This window comes from Filicampus tigris, chromosome 16 (genome assembly GCF_054856515.1).
Source record: "Filicampus tigris isolate MCC_2025a chromosome 16, RoL_Ftig_1.0, whole genome shotgun sequence".
Classification (NCBI taxonomy): Eukaryota; Metazoa; Chordata; class Actinopteri; order Syngnathiformes; family Syngnathidae; genus Filicampus; species Filicampus tigris.
In genome coordinates, this window is record NC_141232.1 from 11,867,488 (window position 1) to 11,888,297 (window position 20,810).

The following is a 20,810-nucleotide window of genomic DNA, read 5'->3' on the forward strand; positions in this document are numbered from 1 at the left end:
TCTTTTTGTAGCTGTAGTGATGAATCACATTCTATGATTTGTTGTGATTATTGTGGCTCTTAAATCCAGTTGATAATAAAGATTCTTTGTATATGCCAAGAAACTGTGCACGCTTGATCAGTAACATCAATAACATGACTGTATATTATTCGTCTGTTTTTCTTTTGGACCCAATAAAACAATAAAAAAAAGGTTTTACACTTTAAATATTCAAAAAGGAAAAAAATGAGTATTGTAATTTGTATTGGATTATTGTGTAATTGGTACATCCCAGAAAAGTGAAACGCTGATAGCTTACTTGCTAATAATAACTGTAGTAGAGAGGATTGTACACTGTGACGCAGGGGATAGTTTCAAGTGCACAGTCAGCATTCACAGGCTATCACGTAGAGATTTAGCAGCCTGTAGTCCACACACATTTATTGTATTTATTTCAAATGTACCCAGGGAGGTGTGTATGTCTATAAATCCATTTTATGGTTTATTTTCTATTTTAATTGTCATATATAATCTTTTTATTAGGTTTTTCTATGGAGGTTTTGTATGGATACGCAAACAGTCTCTGTTGTTTTATCTTAGTGATATAGCAAGCACTATAGTTGTGTTGTTTATTTTATTTTTGTATTTGTTTGTTATAAATGCAATTTATTTGTTTGTTTATTTCTGATTTTCTACTCCACTCAAACTATATTTTCATACTCGGAATGGGAATTCTTTCCATTTTAGTACTCATATAGAAAGCATGACTAAACATACAATTAAACATTTTTTTCAAATATAAAGTGCAAAAAAAGAATGTAAACAGAGTAAACAGTTGGAAATTAAGACAAATAAAATAAATCAGAAAAAACATATAATGTTTTAATACTTAATGCGATCGCCATTGTTGTTTTGATTAGACTAAGATTATTTAGTTTAAGTTTTCAGAATTTTATCGCCCTTCTGAGATGCAGTCATTTATGATTAAAACACATGGAAATTAAGGAACTTGTCGGCATATTTGTGCTGACAACAGATCGCTACTTAATTGTGTCTAATTAATTTCTAATTAATTAGCTATCTACTGTTATCCATACTTTAGGCATCTGCGAGGCCTCCGGCTCAGTACTTTTTGTTTTACACTTTACATTTTAGTCGCATTGAGCTGAGAGTGCTGTAGTGTTGGAATGAAACTACGCCTTCTCGGGATCCGTAGTAAGACTCATTACAATATTCCATCCGGATCGGAAGAGCAACCCACTTATTAGCACTGCTGCTGGATTGCCCTGCGGACTATAGTCATATTGTTAATAGCGTCAGAAAAGGAATACAAATTAAATATGCCTTTACCTGTGCAGGTTTTTAACTTTCAGGTAAGTGCGTCGCTGTATTCATGTAAATATGTGCAATCGGCTAACTGATGTTATCCACGAAACCCATGGAGTAACGCATTAGCTAGCTAGCTATGCTAAGCTACTGAACCCGACCAACAAACTGAAATTCACAAATACTGAGTTACGTTATTAGAGCAACAATTTAGTTAAATTGCACAACTGTACGTTTGTGGTTCAAAATAAATGTAAAAGTGCCTGTAGTCCTTTCCACGAAGGGCTACGAGCAAGCGAACTTGTTGTGGATTTAAGTGTTCAGTTCACTTGATTTAACCAAACAAAAATAACCCTGACAGACGACAACTATTTGTCAATAGAATAAAAATAAGCTTACCGTCTCATTTTAACCAAACGGCTTTTAAATTACGTTTGAAACAGTTAGCTTAAAACAAGGCCTCCGATGGCTAACAACATTGACGGGCAATGTAGCATTTTCGGTTTAGGTCACACCAAAATCGGCAAACAGTGCAAGCAGCTGACTCTCACACAAGTACTGACATTTCAACTTAATGGGTGTTCAGACAACATTTTGCATTGACTGGAGAACAACTTGTTTACATGTGTGCAGCGTAGCTAACGATAGCCAGCAATGACAAGTTAACTTCCTGTTGGTAGCTGCTTAACACTCTTGCGTTGGCAAGTGTGCTCTTAATGAATGACATCATTTACAGGCTAACATCTTATCAATTTCCCTGCCAAACTATTTGAAACAGTGTATGGTGTGCCTGAACTTTACTATTTCACCATCAATATACTGCTACAGAGCCATAATTATTTCAGTTTCCATCCTACAGGCATTTTGGGAGAACATTTCTTTCTTGTGTACTATATTGCACAATTTGCAGTAAATTATTTTTACAAGTCCATTGTTACAGCTCCAAATGTGTTTTAATGTTCACTGGACAGTACTGCTTGTAACTTTTTTTTTTAAATCTATCATCTTGGATGATTTGCACAATATTTGTGTTTTACTGTGGCCCGTAGCTCATGGTCGGCTAGTCATTATAATGCAAAGTCACAAGAGAAAATCCTTCTAGAAATACTATGTAGAACGACGACTTGCAAAATTACTAGATTTATATTTTCAATTAAATTGTTGCTTTACATAATTTCAATTGTAACATTTTACGGTTTTTTATTTGAACTATATTAAGTTAGGCATAAGGCTAAAGTTAGTGCATTGGTACATAGTCTGACAGAAATGCAATATAGTGTAACATAATGCAATACTAATATTATTAAGTCATTCAAAAACAGTAAGTCAGTATGTAACTGAAGTGTTCTTGGGGCATTCCTCCCTTCCTAGGGGGCTGTGGAACCTATGCAGATCGACGGAGACCCCCAGGAGGACCAGCAGAATGCTCCAGACACCAACTACATCGTGGAGAATCCAACACTGGTACTTTTTTGTTTTCTTTTTTTCAAAATATTGTATTTTCATGGTTGCCTACAGGTGAATTACATTTCCACAATTAATGTGTTAAAGGGCTGATCGGAGGAATAGTACACATTTGCATGCATTATAAATCCCTCACATCCTTCAGCTGCAGGTGATGAAAAGTAAATGCAAAGCATTTACTTAGGGCAGTGGTTCCCAACCTTTTCCGTCTTGTGTCCCCCCCAACCTTTTTGTCATACCATGACTACCCCCTCACTCAAACATGTTGATGATTATCAAAAAATAGAACATAACACAACTGTATATTAAATGGAAATAACTGTATTTTGTCAAAATCCGCTGACTTAGGGTATTCATGGAGTAACTCTGTCTAGTATGTCGTTCACGTTTCACCCCTCTTACTTTCTCTTTAGGACCTAGAACAATATGCAACCAGTTACAGTGGACTAATGCGTATCGAGAGACTCCAGTTCATCGCAGAGCATTGTCCACAGCTCAGAGTGGAAGCCTTGAAGATGGCGCTGACCTTTGTCCAAAGGACCTTCAATGTTGACACTTATGAAGAGGTCCACCGCAAACTAACTGATGCCACACGGTATTGTAGTGCTCTTAATAAGATGTTGCAATTACATTCTTTTTTTTTTTTTTTTTTTTTTTTAGCTCTGGAATGATTGTTGCTGTTGCTCTGTTATCAATGTGTGAATGGTTATCATTATTATCATGAATTATTATTACAAACCCTATCCTAAGATCAATTTCCTGTGTAATCATTTGCCTCATTGTATCTCAGGGGTTAACAAGTATAACTAAGAACAAAATATTACGTTAAAAATGTTTTCTGTTTTTGCCTTTAGGGAAGTCCAGGGTGTACCAGAAGTAGCTCCCGAGGGTGGGGTTGTCCCTCCTCCTTTGGATTCAGCATGGGCAGAGTCCACCAGGAAGAAGGCTCTGCTTAAATTGGAGAAACTGGACACTGATCTAAAGAATTACAAGGGAAACTCAATTAAAGAAAGCATCAGGTACGATGAGTGAATTATAAGCAGTTTATTCATAAATACGTTTGTGGCCTTATTGTTACAATTCTTTGAAAGATGGTACTAATCCTTGCTTTGTGCCCATCCATCTTAGGAGAGGTCATGATGACTTGGGGGATCATTACCTGGACTGTGGTGACCTCAGCAATGCCCTCAAGTGCTACTCTCGAGCTAGGGACTACTGCACCAGTGCTAAACATGTCATTAACATGTGTCTGAATGTAATCAAGGTAGAGCAAATCACATGCCAACTTTCAGCTGCTCATATTGTTTTCAGTGGCAAAATGCATGACTACTAGTGGTCAGGGTTAGGAATTATTTCTCCCATTATTTGACTGATGTCTTACAATCTTCTGTGAAAAGATGTCAGATAATCAGTCTCGCTATATGTGGATGTTTCTTTGTTCACACAGGTTAGTGTTTATCTCCAGAACTGGTCCCATGTATTGAGCTATGTCAACAAGGCAGAATCCACACCAGAGATTGCAGAGGTGAGCATCACTGTCGTTGAAGAGACAGTCACTTCAAATTGTGCTCCAAGCTGTTGATACCTGCACGATTCAACTAAACAAGCATGTGAGAATGCCCCAAGACAGCAGCACCCAACCCTTCGAGGTTTAAGTAACAAGGGGATACATGATTGAACTGTCCCGCCAGTTGGCAGATGATTAGATGAACGCTTTGTCTTTCACTCCGAATATGGGTTATTAACAATAAGTGTTTGGGGTGCAACAAAGGATTTCAAATGTTGTTTTCTTTTCGTGCAGCAACGAGGAGAGCGAGACAGCCAAAATCAAGCAGTTCTTACCAAATTAAAGTGTGCTGCAGGTAAGAAAACATTACAATCTGTTCTCTCCCTCTATGAAAGTTTCGTTAGAATGCCATATCACTGTTGGGAGATGAATTATTTGATGTTCCAAATGCTTATGAGTCTCCTTTGTGTATATTTCAGGCCTGGCGGAATTGGCCTCTCGAAAATACAAACCGGCTGCCAAGTGCTTCCTGCAGGCTTCCTTCGACCACTGTGACTGTCCGGAGGTGAGTCATGTCCAACTGCTGGAGCTCCTTAAACCCGGCCCTACATGTTTTACTCTATTTCTGAAAATCACATTATATAGTACATACCTTCATTTTAAGGTTCGGTTCACATTTAGTGAAGTAAGTATTTTCTTTTAAGGAAATGCGACACAAATAATTGTAATTAGGGATGCACAGGTACTGTTTTTTTTTTTTTTCACATTAACCGATAACTTCCTGCTTCTCCAAACCGATACCTTTTTTTTTTTTTGGTGCTCTGGTCAAATGAGACCAAAATAGAACTTTTTGGGCTAAATGCAGGACTTTATATTTGGCGTAAAAGTAACACTGCGCATCACCAGGGTTCCCACGCGTCCTAGAAAACCTGGAAAATGGTTGATCAATTTTCCAGTCATGGAAATAAAGGAAAAAAGGAAAATGTCCTGCAAATTTAATGAAAATCAATCAGTGAAAGTCCGTTGTTGCTTTTAAATTATGGTTCATTGAAAGCAAATCGTAATCGGGGATGGGGAGGAAACTTTCTCTGTATAACGTATGGATGTCTCTTCAGCTTTTGTCACCCAGTAATGTAGCAGTCTATGGAGGTTTATGCGCTCTGGCTACATTTGACAGACAGGAGCTCCAACGCAACGTCATCTCGAGCAGGTAAGAGATTCGCTGTTCAAATTCAAAATGCATTTTACAAACAGAACACTTTAATGACTTTTTTTTCTTTCTTCCCAAGCTCTTTTAAGTTATTTCTAGAATTAGAACCTCAAATTCGTGACATCATCTTCAAGTTCTATGAATCCAAATATGCGTCTTGTCTCAAACTACTGGATGAAATGAAGGTAGGAGCAGGAAGTTGCTTTTGATAGTAAAGGGAGAAATACACATGTAAATAAAGACTGAATGGATGTTGTACAGTAATGTTGTTTTTGGATGAATGATTATGGTTTGTAACTCTAGGATAATCTTCTGTTGGACATGTACTTGGCCCCACACGTCCGGACACTGTACAGCCAAATCAGAAACAGAGCTCTTATCCAGGTAACGTGAAACACTGTATACAATTGAAGTGGACATAGATTAAATGATCTGTTTCAAATTCAGTTGAAGTGAACCACTTATCATGCCTATAGTTCATGCCTATTCATTATAATGTCCATCATATTTAGATTTGCATGATACCTGTGCTTGTGTTTTCAGTATTTCAGCCCATACGTGTCAGCAGACATGACAAAGATGGCTCAGGCCTTCAATACCACAGTGGCGGCGCTTGAAGACGAGCTCACCCAGCTTATCCTAGAGGGGCTCATTAATGCACGCATTGATTCCCATAGCAAGGTGCTAAAATCTAGATTATCCCTCTCTTTTATTTGTGTGTGTAATCAAATGCTTAAAATCGGATCCTCTGAACATGTTCACGATAGATTCTGTATGCGAGGGATGTGGACCAGAGAAGCACAACGTTTGAGAAGTCGCTCCATATGGGCAAAGAGTTTCAGAGACGAGCCAAAGCCATGATCCTCAGAGCGGCTGTGCTTCGCAATCAGATCCATGTCAAGGTATAAGAAAAACATGATTTTATTTGGGGTGGCATTGTCATTAAGTCTTTATTTGGCACAGACTTGCACCCGAGATGTGTGTGGAATGCAGGCTTCCTCTAGTGGTACACAGTGTACTTCGGTTTGGTCAAGTTCACATTGATAACCAATGTAGAATAATTTTGTTCCTGAGACCAAACTGTCACCCTCACGAAAACGTTTTACTCACATATCCTGTAACATTTTGATGATCTTATACATTTAATGAAAAGGTAACAAGTCTAATATCAGCTTGTTGGAAACAATGCAATTGCAAACATTTGTAATCAATGTTGCATCGCTATCGCAGTTTTTTTTTTTATTTTTATTTTTTTTACATTAATTAAGGAAACAAACCAATAATGTAAACGTTTCAGAGAATAGCAGCTTCCAACTTGGCTCAAGGTTCAAGAGAATGGCTGAAATACTTAAGCCTCGCAAGAGATTGTGCTTGTTGGTGTCACCCAGTGTTATAATTTTAACAACCACATCTTTGGATTTGTCCGCTTTTGCCCTATGCCAAAAGAGAAATACAGCAGTGCAATAAAGGTTTTATATTTTGGCAAGTCGCTTGAAAGTAATTTTTCCCTCATTCACATTTGGGAGCGTCTGCAGCCCATCTTGCTCAAGGACACTTGTATAAAAACAATGTTATGTGTAGTTGAGCTTGCCATGCTAAGTCTTAAGGACAAAAAAAAACATCAACAAAGTGCCAGAGGTGGGCCATTTACAACTTTTGTTAAACTTTGAATAACACTGGTCTGCATGAAAAAAATAAACAAGAATGACATAAATATTTAGTAGATCGTACCATTAATTTTCCAGTTTTTATGTTACGTGCTATGAGCTTTGATAGTTGTTTACCTTTTAATTGCTGTCCTCATCGCTTTTTGCCCTCTTTGGTTCATGTTCTCTCTCAGAAGTGGTTTTTGCCTGGCGTTAAGTAAAAAACTGATTTAAGAACGTGGCGACTGTCGATACATTACGGTCATAGTCTTTGGCTAGATCAAACAAACGAATCCCCCTTTCATACTTTTCTATTATCTCTTGCTTTGTTTGTATGGACAAAAAAACGATTTTCTCCTTTTTTTCATTTCCTTGTTTCTAATTCACGTAAAACTATCGGAAGAACTCATGGCCCGAGGGGCGAATGACGAGGACGCTGCATCTATCTATTTACCTATCCACACACATAGAGACATATGGAAGAGGTCCTTCTTAGCCAATGGGATGCCAGGAAGATGCTAGGCTAGCCAATGGCAGAGCAGCTATGAGTATGTTGCGTTCAGGAAACTCCGGAGTTGCGAGTAGCAGCCCATACTGCGAGTATCACCCCATACTTTTACCTTTCGTATCCTGAAATTTCTTTCGTAACTATAGGCAATATTTTCCTGTTGAGGCGTTTCGCAAAATTTTGTATGAAGAGACGTTTGTAAGTAGAGGTACCACTGTATACATTACAGGTAGTGCACTCGACATGTTTACATATCATAGTTTGCTGTAACATGAAAAGTTGAAATGATACTTGTGTCCTCTCCCCATTCAGTCTCCACCCAGAGAAGGCAGTCAGGGTGAACTGACACCAGCCAACAGTCAAACGAGAATGAGCACCAACATGTGAGTCAGCACACTGATCAGAGGGAAGGATCGTCCAGCCGTTCTTCAAAATCACTCACCTGAGTCACCTCAGTCCACCGCCTAGTTTCTTTGCTGAAGACAGAACATACAACACACAGTTTAAAGACTTTAAAGTTCTGGAATTTATCACGTCTCACGGAAAAGCCTAAAATGATGTGGAAATGTGTTTAAGAAGAAAACATGTGTGGAAACTCAGCACTTAAGCTGTTACTGGTTGGAGATGCACTTTGCTCCGTTTGCTCTTTATGGAGGACTCATGAACTGAAACAATGTTTTAAAATAAAATTCCTCCAAGAAAATCTTGTTTTCATTTGGTTGTGCATCATGACACAATTATGTCAGTGTACCCCGAGATTTGATGGCTTATATTAGGCTTTTTAATGAGACCAACATAACTAGTACTTTTACTAGCTGGTTTGCATTTTCTCCGCCAGCAACATGGCTGAACGCAAATGGCCTGTTCACAAAAGCTGTCAGCGTTGCCGATTTTCAGCAACACTTTCCGACCGCTCAAGCATCTTTTTGTCTTTTATAATAAGCAAGTAGCAGGATAATTACAGCTAAGATTATGTTGTAATTGAAAAAAAGAAAGGAGGCCGGTGGGTGGCACCAAAGGTTGTTGTAGTTAACGAACACTAACGAAATTTTCAATAAAAGGAAAATGCTTAAAAAAAAAAGAAAGAAAACAAACTACCACAGGTCTTGGCCATTATGGTCGCCAGCTGCTCTCTGCAAATCCCCAATTCCCCCTGTCAACGTTTCAGTGCGTGACAGCCGCACCAGTACAGCGACTTTTCATCACATTTTCAACATCGCGGACGAGATCGCTCGCGATCAGTGGGACGTCCGTGGATTGTTGTCAGGTTTGGAAGGCGCCTTAGGTGGCGAAGTCAACGTAAACAAAAGCGGGCCAGCCAAGCTTCAGTGCAGTTTGAACGCCCCATACGTCAAAATAAGTCATCTTGCGCATTTGGCGCAGCTGTTATGAAATGCGCTATATAAAGTTGTATTGTATTTGTAATGGTTGTGTAGTGTTAGGTGGTAATCTCAACGATAAAAACATTACTTTGGAGTCTAACACAATTATTAGAATTTAGAATTAGAATACAATGTTTGCCTTAGGATTACCTTTCTAACTGTTTGTCTCATACTTCTTATTCTGCTAAACTATCCGCTGTTTCACTTACACTACTAATAATCATCTGCAACTGAAATCACCCTCTTCGTGTCCTACTTATTTTTTGCCGTCCATTAAGTCTGTGATTCTTGCTCACCCATCATTTCTTTCATGTCTCTTGCACTTTCTCTCTGGCCTCATTCCTCTTATGCCTTTGTCATTCACTTTCTATCTCTTATCATGAGCACAAACACCCCCAGGGGAAGGCTTCTTTCTCGCTCACGTGCACGATAATGCGCGCACACGTACGCATGCGCATAAACACGCACTCACGCACACGCACGTACGCACACACACACGAGTCCTCGCGCGTAGTTCCACATACAAAATGTTAAAATCTCAAATCAACTCATTTCGCAGGGCTGGGTGATTTTAGGAAAAGATTCAATTTAATTAAAGTGTGAACCATTATAAATACATAATTAAAAATAACAAACAAATTGGGATTCCGGACAGATACTGAGATTTCGCTTCAATTTATGGTTTTCTTCAGCTGTCTGAAAAGAAATTACAAAACTAACATCCGGCCCATTTATTACATTCAGTCTTACTGTTACATTCCTACATGATATATTTAGTGCAACAATATTATGGCCATTTTGTTGTTGTATGTAAAGTGCTTTGTGACAGCTGTAGCTGTTGTGAAATGCGCTATACAAATAAAATGGTATTGTATTGTATTTTCTTTTCTGCAATTGTGAGGATAAGCGGTATAGATAATGGATGGATGGAAGTCAAGTTTCCCCCCACCCCCTACAACCATTTCACTGCAACCATTTATGACACCACATGTTTCTGCTCACAAATGTGTGGAAATGGATGATGTTTTGCCTCTGCTCTGCCACGTGAACATCTAATTAATATCAGAATGTCACTGGCGCTCTACTCTGCACATTGATGTCAACCCACCGTGCAATGATTACAGCCAATGGTTTCTATCCACTCTTCTCTTCTCAGCCAGCGACTGACCGAGGGGAGGAGACAGGGCAGAGATTGTCTATATTTGTGAAGAACACTCACTCGGTGAGACCAGAGCAATCTCGGGCAATGCGGTCTTCAGCCTAAAAGCCAGCAGACTTCAAATAAATCACACATTTCTCAGGAGTAAGCCAATTTGTTCAACGTTAAACTGCTCCTCTTCATAGTGGTCAAAGAACTGTAGTGGCTACAATAAGTCTACACACCCCTGTACAAATCCCAGTTGGCAAGATAAAACTTGGTTTTATCAGACTATAACACATTTTCACATGTGCTTGAGAAGTTGAAATGCATGTGCACACATTTGGAAACACATTATATCAGCTGTTTATTTTGCTCCCCCTGTTGAAAAGATTGAATTGATTCTTTACAATTGATTTGTACAGGTTGGAGCTTACATCAATGGTGGAAAAGGCTTTGAAATTATTTATCGTGGTTATTTTTTTCATATCACAAAAAAATGGCATTCGAACAGTGGTGTGTAGACTTTTTATGTCCACTGTAAATAACTAAACTGTTAAACTTGGTTTAAGGTAAAACAAAATGACAGTAAAGCATATTAGCCAGATAATTAAATGTCCAATGGCAGGACTATTTTGAACCAATTTCAAAATATGATTTGAAAAGGTTCAAATCTACTTTTAGCCTTTCAAATGTGAATACTTTCTGATTTCCGTAGTCCTCCATTAAAGCAGATATAATAAAACAAAAACAAATCATCCTCTGCGGTGTAATGACAATTTGTTGGATTTAAAACAGATTTTTTTGTTTTTCACATTTTGATTCGAACACTACCACAGTCTTTCCAATGTCAAGTCCTAATTTGAAATCTGAAGATTCCCTGAAGCCCACCAAATACTCAACATGTGACCTGTAGGTCAATAATTAAACGCTTAATACTGAGCACTGTGACAAAAACTCTTGATGGAAGAGGATTGAAGACTTGAAAGCACGCATTCTATTTGTCATAGTGAGCCCTCCTACTTTTTGTGCCATCTCCTCCGGTGACGCGCTGGTAGCTGAGGCTGCTGTCTTCGCCTTCACTCTGCCCGGCTGGCTGCTCGCCGCACAGTGCACCGCCTCTGACACAGGAGACGTGAGCCAGAGAGGGCACACCGAGCGCTGCTAACCTCTGGACTGGAGCGGATCTGCACCTGTGCTACGCAGACTAAGGATTTAGGCACAGTGGACACAAGTTGAAAGCGGCACGAGCCTGCAACGACCTACCGTCTAGTTAAACAAGGTAACCAAGCCCTCATATGCTTTTGAACGCTGGGTTATTAATATTACGCACGGATGTATGAAATAAGGTTAATTAACCATCCAGCCTGTAGTCATCCTGCAGCATCAGTACGGTCGTTTGATATGTAAAATTATATGTTCAAGTTGATTAATGCCACTTTGAGAAATACATTTACAATGTACAAACATGTGTTCCAGTTAGTCCGATCATTTTTCGGACAAGAATAAAACTAATTTGGAAGGGAGAATCAGTCATTATTAATTTAAAGGCATTGCTTGTGTGATTTTTTTGTGTGTGTGTGAGCTTTTAAGGTGCATGATGATATGTGGGAGTGCCAAGCGTTTTTTTTTAAAATGTAGAGTTTATCTTCTGTGTTGCCATCCTTTGGTGGCATGGTGATACAGCCTTTCTCTCTCTTTCTCTCTCTCTCTCTCTCTCTCTCTCTCTCTCTCTTTCTCTCTTTCTCTCTCTCTCTCTCTCTCTCTCTCTCTCTCTCTCTCTCTCTCTCTCTCTCTCTCTCTCTCCCTTTCTGCTGTTGTCTGAGTTCAGTGAGCCTTTCATGAAGCATCCCATCAATTTTCTTTAATGGTTGCCTCCATTTGGGTGTAGCGGGTGAGATGGACCCTCTAGACTAGTCGCTGGCCAATCGCAGGTACATACCGCTGGCGTAAACCTTGTACTTCCAAAATAGTCACTTTTCAGGAGACCATCAAAATGGCAAGTTTGTTCAACCCTTAGCATTGCCATCGTGAAAGAGAGCAAGAAATGTTCAACACTTTTAATCAATAATGTGCAAATATGATACCCACGCTGACCAATAGGATCGATTTTTGGAAAAACAAACAAACAAACAAACAAAAAGAAATTCACCAAAATGTGACCTTTGAGGTTTTGGCCCCAGCGATATAGGCAAACACATTCCAACTCACATTCACACCTAAGGACAATTTAGAGTCTTCCAATAAACCAACATCCATGTTTCTCGCATGTGCGGGGAAGCGTGTACCCAGAGAAAAACGTCACAATAGCAAAATGTCACCTTAGCTGTTGTCTGAAGTTCAGTTAGCCTTTCATGTAATTCATCCAGATAATCCCCCACAGTGCCATTTTCCTTTCTGTCCTCCTTTTAGTGTTTAGGTGCGCATTGTCCATGTGCTGGTGCAGAATCTGATACCCAACAGATATTAAGTCTGGAATGTATCTCTGTAGAGAGAGGAAACGCTCATTAGGACAAATGGAATTGTCACAAGTGGTATTTAATTCTCTCTCTCTCTCTCTCGCTCTCTCTTTCTCTCTCTCTCTTTCTCTCTATCTCTCTCTCTCTCTCTCTTTCTCTCTCTCTCTCTCTCCCTCTCTCTCCCTCTCTCTCCCTTTCTCCCTCTCTCCCTCTCCCTTCCCCTCCCTCCCTCCCTCTCATACACACACAGACAATATGTCCTCAAGTCTGCTGATTTTGCCACAATGTTTGGCTGTGAAATAAGTGAGCATACCAGCCACAGAGCTACATAACAGTGTTAGTAGGAAAATTGTTATATATTTGCCATATATGCTTTCATTCATTGTGTTGTTCAGTTTTTTACAGTGTATAGGCTGAACGAGTTTGAAAAATAAGATAATGGCATTTCTTTCCGCCCTCAATATTGCAATTGTGATTTAATCAGTGATTCCCATGTATATTTTTTAAACATGCTTAAGCAATAAATTAATCTGTACTACAATAAAAAACATCAGAGTTATGACAAATGTTTTGGTCTCATAGGTTTGATTTATAAATAAAGGCAAATGAACCACGCATTAATATAACAGTGATATAGATTGGATTATATTTGCTTCAATTAGGGTTAACTTACTAAACACTTAGTTTGACTTTATTTATTACTTTTTACATACTGTTTTGATCTGAGCAAATATTGTCAGCGCAGGAGTGCACTACATGTGTTAATTTGGTTAAGTGTAATTTTTTATATATATAATACTATTCAAATATATATATATTTTTTATTCATAAGAGTGATTGGAGAAATGCACTATTGGTTGGTAGTGTGTGAACTTTTTGATTTGTTGGCTATTTGTTAAAATTGATGAAATGCATAAATATGCGTGCTGATCTCTTTGTCAGTGTTAAAAAATGAGTTGAGCATCTCAGTTAGCATTGGGGAGGGGGGGCTGTATTTGATGGTTAGCCCCGGGGATTGGGAGTATGTATGTCCCCCACCATTTACAATTTTTCTTTTGTCCTATATATATCGTCGGACAATATCGACACAATCTGACAGCATCCCCTAGGCTCTATCGTGCTGGCGCTGAAGTGAAATTAAGTGAGAGACTGGACTGAATGCGACAGGAGATTTAAACTATTCATTCTATTCATCATTTTGAGGAATGAGAGGTTACTTGCCAACAAAATGAACAAACCCATGATTGTTAGAAAACTGCTGTTTTTTACATCCACCCCATCAGCTGCTGCAAAAACCGCGCCTGATGTCGCACGTTATGATGGCGAGATTACAATTTTAGCATCGTTTATGTACAGCACTTTGTTCCAGCTCTGGTTGTTTTTTTGAAGTGTTCTATATTTTGAAGTGTTCTATAAATGAAGTTGAGATTTTTACCCGGGCTATTTCTGTGCGACTGAGGAGACAGAGTTTTTTTTTTTTCGAGGGTTGTTGAAACCGAAAGGTTGGAAATGGACAAATGGCTGAACGTTGTTGAAATTGTTGGGGTCTGAATTAGATTTCTTGAATAGAGGATATATTCCCGCCGATTTGAAAGATGTGGAATGACACCAGAACAAAGTGAACAGTATATGGTGGCAGGATCAGCAGATGGGAGGTTGTTATGAGATGACTGGATGTGGATACTCAGACGTCTAAGGACAGTGGCATCAGACAAGATATTTTTAGACTCAGTGTGAGTTATATTTACAGACGTCATTATCTCTGATGTGCATCACAAATAAACACCCACAAATCTGCTCAGACATCTGTGGAAATTGATGCTTGAATAATTTTTGTTGGTGGTGGGGGTTGTTATACCGGCTGGCTGATTTCATTTCCCAGGCTATTATTTTGAGTCGACATACCATTTTAACACACTCTCGTGCTCCTTTGCAAAGTTGTTAATTATCTGCTTTGCCATAAGCAACATAAACCGGTGACTTTGTGGTAGCAGTACAAGTTACTAGTCTGTCAACATATTACAATTAAAATGTCTAATATGATGATTATTCCTCTAGACAAGGTGTCGACATTTATTTATATATTTGCACCAACTGCCGTGGGGCGTGGCTGTCTGGGCCCAGGGTCTCTCATTCCCTTGTGCTTGAAAGACCCCTATTTGAATGTGTGTGCGCGCACACACACTCACACACATTCTCAAACAGCAGTAGCTATTATTTGCTTTTTCCAGTTTCTCATGTACAATGGAAAAAAAAAAGATTATAGTACGTTTTAGATTAGGGCTGAATATGGCCATCTCATTTTGAAGGGTCTACCATTAAATTTGAATGAAATTTAATAGTAAATTAATTAACTGATGTTAATTTTACCCATGGTCAGTTAAATATATTTAGTCAGATGCCTAACCTTGTTTCGGATTTTGTTAATAGGTAGATTTTATATGTGATGCAAATCCATTGCTCATAGGAAATTGGTGTCATGCCACTAAGCTTTGTTAGCAAACAGGCTAGAGCTTTCCTGTCTAGCATTGGACATGAAGTATTGAAACCTGCCCAAGTGGGTGGCGAAACAGCTTCTCATACAACCAGAACAGTCCAGCTGCTATCGATGACATGGATGTGTGAGGATATTCACAGGTAGGGCTTCCTAAAACTTTGGAAAGATGGGAGCTTTAGGACATGAAGCAAAAACAATGCAACCAAACCTGAATCTTTAATGACCTTTAAAAAAGTGAAGAAGGTCTTAGATTAAATGTTTGTTTATGAAAATTGTACAATTGTTCATTGTCTGATCTTTGAATGCAAGATGCAGAAAGAAGCACATTTGGTAAATAGAACAAGACCATTGTTCTTTTAATTGTATTCGCGTGAAGACAAAGACATTGGGTGTGCTTCAGTTTTGTTCTGATCTTTTAAACGTTATTGTGTTCCCTTTTATGTTGCTTTTATATTGTTTGATGATGGGAAATGGTGCCTGAAGGTACCAATCACATCAGACAGATAAAGTCAAGCAATCTTGTGAAAGCGTTATGCTTGTTCATTTCAGCAGACATCACATTTAGTGCAAAGTTTTGCTAAACCTAACTCTGAAAAGAAGCATTAACATTCACATTACTTTTTGGATCATCACAAAAAAGACTGAGATACTGAAATTCAATTGTTTCCGGAGTTACCTTTTTTCAGGCTCCCTTGGTTACACAGAATGTCAAAGGTGACTAGGAAGAAACAAGCAACCTTTACTTACCACCTGCTAAGGTGAAGTCTGCCTCTCTGCCGAAATCAGATGGAATGCTCTCTGGGTCACCTCAAGACTAAATGTATAAGCGGTACGGGAAATGTAGGGTTATACAGTTGCAAGAAAAGTAATGTGTGTGGATGGTTTAGAATTGTCTGGAGTTTACTGTAAATACAAGTGCGCGCACACACACAGGCACAAACAAATCAATGCTGGCACTGAACTTTAATTCATAATAATTAAGACATGTAATGTAAATAGGCATTAGGCAAAAAGAAATGGTATGAGTATGTCTTATTCAGAAAGATAAATGCACAATTATTCACCTGAAACATTTTTTTTATGAACCCCCAGCAACTCATCAAATGATTTTTTGTCCAAAGTCACACCTCAAGTTCATACTAGGAGGTTCCCAAGTACACTGTTGTACGAAGTGGGCCTTCAGTCAGTTAATCAGGACTTGGCTTGCACATTGGAGGGTGACACGGGCCAATCCAGCTTTGAACTTTGGGAAATTTTGATTGATTGCTGAAGAGATGCTAATACACTTCTTATTTCACACTTACACGTACTATTATTTACTTATAGTAAGTTATAGGAGAGAATTGATAACATGGAAACAACTCCAAAGTGAAGATGACCGAAATTAAGAGAAAAGAGCTAATTTTCTCAATTTTCTTCCCGCTTCTTGGCTCGTAATAGATGGGGCCGTTAACAGGGGCAACCATTAAGAAGATATTGGGATTTAATTTATTGAGCCTACTTGTCTGGTGTTTAAGAGCTACCACCAACATCATCAACCACTGCATGAGGCTTATTTTTGAGCTAGCTGTTTTTGCTCACTCAAGTTTTAATATAGCTCCCCCCTGCCAGCAAAGCCTTTTTCCCCTATTATATGCATCTATACAGACACAAAAAACATGATCTGGAGTAGTTAGTAAATTGTTAAGGCAATTGACCCAACGTTTGCCCCCAATTAATTATGTTAATCATAAATTATGGGTCTAAGAAGCATATTACAGACAGCGATTGGAGTGCAATGAAACAAAATTGCGAAACTGAATGTTGATTTTTATCAGAGTTTAATCAATAGAAGTATGGAGGTGAAATAGATTCAAATGAGTAAAATGAAAGTTCTTGTAGTCTTTTATGCTATAAACTACTGAATAGACACATGAACACTGGGCTGCTAAACTCAGATTTGTGTCATTTAGAATGAGAGGAACTCATATCTAGTCCATTTGCAATAAGGATACATGAGTAACTGAACAGATGATTTTATCTTGGAATTAGTTTTTGGTGAAGTTTATGCCAATTTCCAGTTTGGCATGACAACAATATCTGACAAAGCCTGATGCCATGGTAGCGCTGCCAAAAGTGGGAGGACACTCCCTGATTAACGCACTGCCTCGACTATGAAAAGAACATGTTTTTGTGTCAGTTTATATGTGGAGTACACATCCAGCATGGCTTAAGTGCGAGTTACTTAGTTATAATTAATTGGCTCGTTTCTATCCCCACAGCATACAGTTCAGCTAACTAGCTAGTTGTGGCTACATCCTGAAAAATACACCTTCACTGAATGCCACAAAAGAACAGCCCAATATTCCCAAGTGTTATGTATTTTGTGTCACTGAGGCTCCAGTAATACCTTGAAATGTAAAGCATAGTGGGTATATACGGTAACTAGCTGGAACCATGTGCTCAATTGTCTGAGCTACAAGCTGAATAACGTGTGGCACTTTGTTCCAGCCACAGGCTGAGTAACGTATGCTGTGTTTATTAAACAGTTAACTTTCCCTGTAGTGTCTCTGTTATCAGGACCCACACACTGACACAACACCAAGTGAGGTAGTGACGTATTGGATGAGCCCATCGATGGCCCGCGGCGTCCGGAGGCCTGTTAGCTCCCAAGCTAGCTGGTGGCTTTTCGCAGCGTGAAAAAGCCCCACAATGATTCAGTGGGATATAATCCAACCACCAGAGAATTTAAGTGGATATATTTTTGCGTTTCAAACATATAGGGATGCTATAGGGATATGTCAGAAGTAAGAAAAAATTAATTGACAATTAAAACTTAAGTGGGTTTTCAGAGGATTCAATAGACACATCCACAACATTTGTGAGCTGAGAAAGCAACTGTGGAAAAAATAGTCAGTAAATAAGAACACATGTTCTGATTCTTACAACTCATCAATCCAGTCATTGATGATGATTGGTTAGTGAGCTCACTTCCATACTTTCTAGTGGCAGGCCGAACAGACTGGATGAATATCTTAAAATTTTTAAAACATTGCTCTCATCCAAGACGTCTGAAAACCTTAGGGCCTGAATTAGTACAAGTTTGCACGTTGCAAAAACGGGCGCAAACCGTTTGCTCAGACAAATAATGTGAAAACTGCTCTACTAAGCAATACGTATGTTCCAAACAGTGAATAGCAGTCACCACTTCGTCCTTTCCTCCGCATGTGGAGGACACGACATGGCCAGATCCACTGCCTTCCCGACTGTACATTAATTGCCCAACTCAAACTTTTTAAACATTGCAAGAGTCTGTCAGAACGGACTTGATGTGGCCCAGAGTCTGGTCCAGGGTGTATTCTGCCTTTCCCCTGAAGTGACACAAATGCATGCATGCACGCACACTGCTTTTCCTATCACATTCAAGGCAGTCAGTTAATCAGTGTGAACACAACCATTTTTGGCACGGTTGCCAGTGATATCAGGCCTTGTTGAATTCTGCTTTCATGCCACACTGGAAATTGGCATAAACCTCACCTAAAATTAATTCTCTGATGAGTCCATTTTCTGCTTGATTGCTCATGTATCCCTATTGCAAATATGAGCTAAATATGAACTAAATATGAGCTCCTGTTCAAGTCCACATGTAAGAAATATGTAAATGACAGAAATTCACGTTAGTGTTAATAACTTGATCGCAAGCCTGAACTATTTGAATGCTGTTGAGTGAAAAAATTGCTGCAACAGCTGCATTTTGGACAACTAAACAATCAACTAACCAAATGAATCACAAAAAAAGATTTCAATAAACACCCCCCCTTGGGTTACTTATCCACAAACGCCAACAGTATAAGAGTTAGAAAAAATACATAGTTGGATCAAAACAACTATTTCTAACTTTTTCTTCTGAGATGATGAAAAGTTCCACACACAGACATTTATAAAATTAATCCCCGCTCCTGAGAATCAGTGATGCTTGAAGACACTATCATTTGCATTCTGTGCCACCAGCATGTGCACCAACCGTTTATCCTCCTGGACTGATCCAAAAGTGTGGTTATGGGAGTAATGTGTCTGCATTGGTCACAGTTAATGTTGGAGTTGGGGAAAAATAAGCAGTTCTGCATCACTTCTACTGGCTACAGTCGCTAAGAGTGAGATGTCTTTATATTAACTTGAACATAAAAAGGTGCATGTGGAATCTTGTGATGTGCTCTTGATTGTCAAGTTTGTTTATACACCAGCAATGGCTTCATATTAAAAAGTAGAATGGCTACTTACCGTTACCAAGGTTCGACAAAATACATTTAGTGGATATCCTAAACTAGACTAAACTAGCTCATGACATTTTCTTTCAACAGAATCCTTTACTTAATTTTAGATCTGGCAATGGCCTTGTCTCTTAAATTCTTGTAAATGCAAAAAAGGACACTGTAGCATTTTTTAAATATCTAGCAGATAATGTGTAGTGTACATACTAGGGATAGACCGATTATCGGCCGGGCCGATTATCGATGTCGATAGTCAGCGTTTTGATGAATATCCGTATCGGCCTTTTTTTTTAAATCTGATGGCCGATAATATATCAACTTAAAACTGTGTTAACTTCAAGGAATTAGTTGTTTACGTTTTCAGTTAACTTTATTGGATTATATCGCCCTGGGAACACTCTGAACCTTTTGGTTTTGTTTGAAACCTAAACAAAGATAAGTGAAATTTTAACATTGCTGTCATTTTGAAATTTTGGAGAACTTTATTTACTGTCGAAAACTATAGGGAGCAATTGTTTAAAGTTTTCATGTAACTTTTGAAGACATGCTGATGACCCTGGGAGCTTAGAATTTTACAGATGCACATGGTCAAAAATGTATAATAATAAAAAACATCAACATTATGTAAATCTGAAAAAATGTTCACCAAACATGAGTAATGGCATTTCAACAAAGTTAAGAGTTTTACTTTATTTTTTGATGCCAATATTTTCCTTTTTACTGAAAATGAATATCAACTCCAAATATCGGTAGTCTCCTTGACTACTAATAATCGGTATCGGCATCGGCCCTGGAAAAAACATATCGGTCTATCTCTAGTACATACAGGGCGGAAGGTGATCATCACTCTCCGGTATTGTAAGCCACACAAATGTTCTTTAATGACCTGTCTGGCCTTGCCATTGCTGATCGTCCTGGCCTCTGTGTGTCAGTGGGTGTGAATACAGAACAACACACCGCAATGCCAATGTGCGTGTATTATCCCCTTAAAGAGAGTGTAGAGTGTGTGTCTATGTGCATGAGTGATGCCATAGCATCTCAGGGCAGGGCCTCGTAGTGTATTGAGGTCAGATGAAACTGAGAGACATCAGGGGTATGTAAATCACACGGGCACACACACATGCAAGCACGCGCGCACGCACGCACAGAAAGTGTCCCTACTTTACAAACAGTAGTTGTACTGGCGGCGATGTACAGCTGGCCAGAGTGCAAGTAACGTGCTCTTAATACAAAGTGGAAGAGCATTCTTCGATGATAGCATGGTAGTAGATGTTAGAAAGTCATATTGTTGGTGTGTTTTTTTTTTCCATGAAGAGAAATGTCACATTTTCACTTTTTATGCAGTTACCAATTGAGATACAGGAGTAAATATACATTTAGGTTAAAAAAAAGAAACAACACTCACAGACTCTCATTGCCCTTGTCTGATGTGTGCAATTGTGAT

General features: G+C 38.8%; 2 protein-coding genes across 2 annotated transcripts in view; both read left to right on the forward strand.

Annotated features, from left to right (window-relative positions):
• Positions 1–1,176: 1,176 nt before the first annotated feature.
• Positions 1,177–8,343, forward strand: gps1 (G protein pathway suppressor 1). The gene is made up of 14 exons (XM_086055664.1): positions 1,177–1,352; positions 2,677–2,769; positions 3,183–3,364; positions 3,624–3,788; positions 3,898–4,033; positions 4,217–4,294; positions 4,571–4,631; positions 4,756–4,841; positions 5,392–5,486; positions 5,566–5,671; positions 5,790–5,870; positions 6,030–6,167; positions 6,254–6,388; positions 7,953–8,343. The coding sequence occupies exons 1-14, from the start codon at positions 1,320–1,322 to the stop codon at positions 8,025–8,027; spliced, it is 1,464 nt and encodes a 487-aa protein (XP_085911790.1). The 5' UTR covers positions 1,177–1,319; the 3' UTR covers positions 8,028–8,343.
• Positions 8,344–11,201: 2,858 nt separating this feature from the next.
• LOC147134758 (junction plakoglobin a-like) overlaps positions 11,202–20,810 on the forward strand; it is a 58,801-nt gene continuing 49,192 nt past the window's right edge. Inside the window, exon 1 of the mRNA XM_086055848.1 lies at positions 11,202–11,442. The gene's annotated coding sequence lies outside the window, so the exon portion shown is untranslated. The remainder of the gene's footprint in view (positions 11,443–20,810) is intronic.

What these genes read in the sequence shown, in the direction of transcription:
- gps1 (XM_086055664.1), top strand. Translation starts at nt 1,320, where the DNA reads ATGCCTTTACCTGTGCAGGTTTTTAACTTTCAG. An exon ending in TCAATTAAAGAAAGCATCAG is followed by an intron (nt 3,789 to 3,897) that starts GTACGATGAGTG and finishes CATCCATCTTAG; the next exon opens with GAGAGGTCATGATGACTTGG. An exon ending in CCACACCAGAGATTGCAGAG is followed by an intron (nt 4,295 to 4,570) that starts GTGAGCATCACT and finishes CTTTTCGTGCAG; the next exon opens with CAACGAGGAGAGCGAGACAG.